This window comes from Strix uralensis, chromosome 4 (genome assembly GCF_047716275.1).
Source record: "Strix uralensis isolate ZFMK-TIS-50842 chromosome 4, bStrUra1, whole genome shotgun sequence".
Classification (NCBI taxonomy): domain Eukaryota; kingdom Metazoa; phylum Chordata; class Aves; order Strigiformes; family Strigidae; genus Strix; species Strix uralensis.
In genome coordinates this window covers 84,013,904-84,018,326 of record NC_133975.1, presented here as the reverse complement: position 1 = coordinate 84,018,326, position 4,423 = coordinate 84,013,904, and the positions used below count along the sequence as shown (strand labels likewise).

Sequence of the window (4,423 nt, the reverse complement as noted above, 5' to 3'; positions counted from 1 at the left end):
GCCAGGTGAAACTCGCTTTTCTGGTATTTTGTGGCTTCTTGCAAAAGCAAAATGTATTCATGGAAATTGAGGCAGATCTGTCAAAAAAAACCCCAAAAAGGAACCCGGGTCTCTGGAGGGGTTGGGTGACCCCATCGAGAGGTGGCTGGAGATCAGCCTTTCTTCTCCCCGCCTGCCCATGTGGACACAAACACCTGTCTGGTCTGGGGTAGTGACGGTGCTTTCTAGCTGAAAAGCAAGCCCTTGCCATGTTTTGCTGTTCCTAGAGAAAGCAGCCATGAGGACTGCCCTGGTCTTTGCGTGCCTGGTGGGGATGGCGTGCGCCTTCTCGGTGAGTGCCGGGCAGGGGGGGGCCCCCCCGGGGGGGCCCCCCCAGCCTCGCCGGGGCTGATGTGGGGTGTGTGCCAACCCAGCTTTTCTCCCAGGTCAAGAGCTGGCTGCGGCGAGCCAAGTCAGACGATTCGGAAGAGAACGCGGTAGGGTCTCCCCCCACCCTGTGCCCAGTCCCACACGGCGCTGGTCTTCAGGATGAGGACATTTCGGTCACTCTTGTACCCAAGCCCCCAGACTGATGGGATTTACCCCTTTTTTCTCCCTGTAGGTGTTCAAGAACAGGCACCGGTATTACCTGTACAGATATGCCTACGTGCATCCCCCGCAGCGACGGTACCAGGTGGGTTCTTCAGAGGACTTGCTGATGCTTCACAGCTCACCAAATGTAGAGATACTGGCCCAAATGAGACAGGGGCTCAGTCTGTGCCCCATCTGACACTGGCTTGCAGGGCTGGGCTGAGATCATCGTGCTTGTGACACCAGTGGGGACCTGCCAGCCCAGCTATGGCTCGGTTTTCCCTCTCTTTAGGGCAGTGACTCTTCAGAGGAAGAGGGGGACGGCTCAGAGGAGGAGGAGGAAGCGGGGGTGAGTAGAGCAGACCAGCAGCCTGCAAAACAAATACAGGAATTTGGGAACTTTCTTTGGTTTTGTAGTCTCTGCTCATCAGCCTCTGTGGCTGCTGACTGCCCGCAGCCTTGCACTCTGGATGCAACTGGATTTTCTACTCTGGGCTTTATTTTATTATTTTTTGTATATTTTTTCCTTTTTCTTCTTTTTTTAAAGAGGATGGGCGGGCAATGAACCAAACAACCCTGAGACAAAATTTCTGGGTTTCCATTTTCAGTGGCTCAGAAAGGAGCAGGATGGGCCAAAGGGCAGAAGCAGGGAGGGTCACCCACAAGGCAAAACATGCTGTTAGGGATTCATTCCTCTCACCTTTCCCTTTCAAGTGCGTTGCCCCCATCGTGCTGATAAAATTGCTATGGAAAATACAGTTACTCTCTGCACACGTGTGTGTGGAGGGACACAAACTGGTGCTATATTGGGAAATACACGTTTGTACCAGCCCAGCTGGTAACGCTGCTCCTGTCTGCTGCGTCAATATGAGTTTGGGCACCGCTGCATTTGTGAGAGTCACCCAGGTCCAAAATTAAATGCCAGGGATTACAAAGGTTGCTTGTGCCTCACCGGATGCAAATGCTCAAAAATAATCCAGTGGTCTCAGACACGCCGGTGCTCTGAGACAGGGATCTGCCATGCTTGAAAGCCTATTTGGCAGATCTAATCACATTTTTTAAAATTTGTGTTTAATGATTTGAATGCTAATTTCAGGGGTCTTTTCAACAGGAGCATAAGCCTGGGCATCTGGTCTTAAAACCCTCTCTGGAAGCCCACCTGGGGCTGGGGTGCAGCACAGGGTGGCCCCCGTCCCCCAGGCACCTCTGCCAGCTGTGGCACATCCCTGCAATTAGCCCCTTTCTGCCTGTTGTTCTCCCCTACCACTGCAATCCACTAGAGATAACTTTGACAGCAAGGGGGAATTTCATTCCCAAGGAAGAAATTAAGTGATATACAGGAATGCAGCTGCTGTTCAGGGCTGCCCCTTTCATTTCAAGGGCACCAGAGCAGTGGTCATTCCCAGGCAGGGACGCTGTGTGCCTTCACTGGCAGGGGGTGGCCAGCAAGATAAAATGAAAGGCCCCAAGGTTGGATGAAAGGTCGTGATGAAAGGTCCCAGGGTCGGTTATAGGTATGTAAAGAGCACCCTTAGATCAGCTGCTAGATGAGGGGGGTATGGCTCCTATCGGCACAGCCAGCTGCACCATGCAATTTGGTGGCACCTCCAGTGGAGAGGAAAACACCTTGGGTTTTCTCTGGCATCAGATGCGCCCATATTTTAAGCATCTGAGTTGGCCCAAAACACCAGGGTGAGCTTCCTTGGTCTTGGCATGCGAGCAGGGGGGATTACCTGGGGCAGGGATGGCAGCAACCCCGCACCTCCCTGCCGTGGCTGGGTTCATCCTCCTCCCAGCTTGGGGACAGGGTGAGCTGCCCCAGCCAGTTTCTCAGCAGTTCCTCCAGGCTCTGCTTTGCATTTGAGTTTTTCATTGCCTTTTTTAGTGGTGAGACCTGCTCCAGTGCGTGGCCAAGCTGATGGCTTATTGCTGGTGGGGTTCAGGCTGACACTTGGCTTTGAGCTCTTGCCGGCCCTCCACCGGGGGTGTGGTGTGTCTGCACCTCATGCGCCTGTGGCTTTCTTTGGTTATTGGAAACTGGAATGGGTAACTTCAAAAGCAAACCTTCAGATGCTTCGTAAAGCAAAATGCATAGCTAGAATGGGAACACCTGACTCCAGCCACCACCGCTTAACTGCATGGCTTGGGCTACCCTGCTGCAGCTTCTGGGGCAAGACGCCTGGGAAAGTAGGAAACTCAGAGCAGTGCCCAAATGATGCGTGGGGATCCTGCATGCCCCCCTGGCTGCTGAGAGGGCTGTGCTGTACTCCCACTGCTGACGACCTGCCCTGTCCTCCCCCTGTCCCTGCAGGAGCCATCCTATGCTGGCACTGAGGCAGCTGGCCACCCCGCTGGAGCAGCCCTTGGCGACTGCCAGGGCAGGCTGGGAGGAGATGTCGCATCACCTCAGCAGGTGTGGTTTGGCAGGGGCTGGCAGGGAGCACCCCTGGAGGGGAGGGATATTCCCTGCATGCTCACTTGCACCCATGGGATGCCCTGCACCCCGCTTGGAGCTCTGCTGTGCAAGATGTCCACGGCTGGGTCAAACTCTGGGCATTAACCTGGTGGGAGGGTCAGAAGGGGCACCCCAAAAAGGCATCCTTGCCATGCAAGGTGCAGGGGGGGCTTCTCAGCTGGGCCCACGCCTGCCCCATGCCACATGGCACCAAAAAGCTGCAACCTCCTGCCACCCAACTCATGCCATGTTATTTTCCCCTCGCCAGGGCAAGGGCTGCCAAGGGCCCCTGAAGGGGGTCAGGAACGGTGCGGCTGGCAAAGGGGGCAACTCCGAAAATGAAGACAGTGATGAGAATGAGGAGGAGGAGGAGGAGGAGGAGGAGGAGGAAGAAGAGATAGACGAGAATGAGAATGGTGTCAATGGCACAAGCACCAACACCACCGAGGGGGGAGAGGGACCTCACGGCAATGGCACCACGGTGGCAGAGGAGGAGGAAGGGGAGGAGGAAGAAGAAGAGGAGGAGGGAGAAGAGGAAGAGGATGAGGAGGAGGAAACTGAAGCCACCACCACTGTCGCCAGCACCACAGGCGAAGAAGGACTGTCCCAGGCGACCACCACAGGAGATGGGGGACCCACAGATGCCACCACAGCCGGGGAGCAGTGGGAGTACGAGGTGACGGCTGGGGGCCATGGCCGGGGGGATGAGGGCACCACGGAGGGCAGCTACGGGGAGCAGGACGAGTATGCCCGCGGGGACAGCTACCGGGCCTATGAGGATGAGTATGGCTACTACAAGGGGCATGGCTATGACGTGTATGGCCAGGATTACTACTACAGCCAGTGAGCCGGTGGGGGGATGGCCCTGGTGCTGCTGCCTGCCTGCCTCATCCCACTCAGGAACGTGCATATGAAGGCTCACTGCAGCCACTGTGCGCCAGAGAGGATGCCAGGCGGCTCACGGTGCACACCAGCTCCGTCCCAGGCTTTTTTTTTTTTTTTGTATCTTGCAAAGCGAAATGAAATAAAGCAACCGAACTGAGCTTGTTCGTGATGAAGGGTTTGCTGCCAAATTTCCTGGGGTCAGTGGGCTGGCACAGCGCTTGGCGGGCTGAGGGCCTACAGGTGCTCATGCTGCTCAGGGTTAAATCTCTTTATTCCAGCTCAGATGCACACAAAAGGAGGGAGGAACACAACGGCTAACTAGGAAAGCCTCTGTAGAGTCCCCTCCAAAAAATGGAAGGGCGTTTTTAGCGTCACTGCTGTGGAATTAGTGCCACATCTTATGTAGAGTTGACATGATTTTTTAATATGTGGGTGATGATAACTTTATTGCATCTTCCAGTCCTTGGTAGCATGCCTCCTACGGCCTGTCCACACACCAGACAATATTAATAA

General features: G+C 55.1%; 1 protein-coding gene across 1 annotated transcript; it reads left to right on the top strand.

The window, feature by feature from the left end:
* Window positions 1-277: 277 nt before the first annotated feature.
* IBSP (integrin binding sialoprotein) lies at window positions 278-4,097 on the top strand. Its single transcript, XM_074867516.1, has 6 exons — window positions 278-331; window positions 426-476; window positions 602-673; window positions 863-919; window positions 2,882-2,983; window positions 3,300-4,097. Exons 1-6 carry the CDS (start codon window positions 278-280, stop codon window positions 3,870-3,872), a joined length of 909 nt encoding a protein of 302 aa, XP_074723617.1. The 3' UTR covers window positions 3,873-4,097.
* Window positions 4,098-4,423: the final 326 nt, after the last annotated feature.

Excerpts from the sequence above, each read along its gene's own strand:
- IBSP (XM_074867516.1), top strand. The coding sequence starts at position 278 with ATGAGGACTGCCCTGGTCTTTGCGTGCCTGGTGGGGATGGCGTGCGCC. Across the intron at positions 477-601 it reads ACGATTCGGAAGAGAACGCG|GTGTTCAAGAACAGGCACCG; the intron begins GTAGGGTCTCCC and ends TTCTCCCTGTAG. Across the intron at positions 920-2,881 it reads AGGAGGAGGAGGAAGCGGGG|GAGCCATCCTATGCTGGCAC; the intron begins GTGAGTAGAGCA and ends CTGTCCCTGCAG.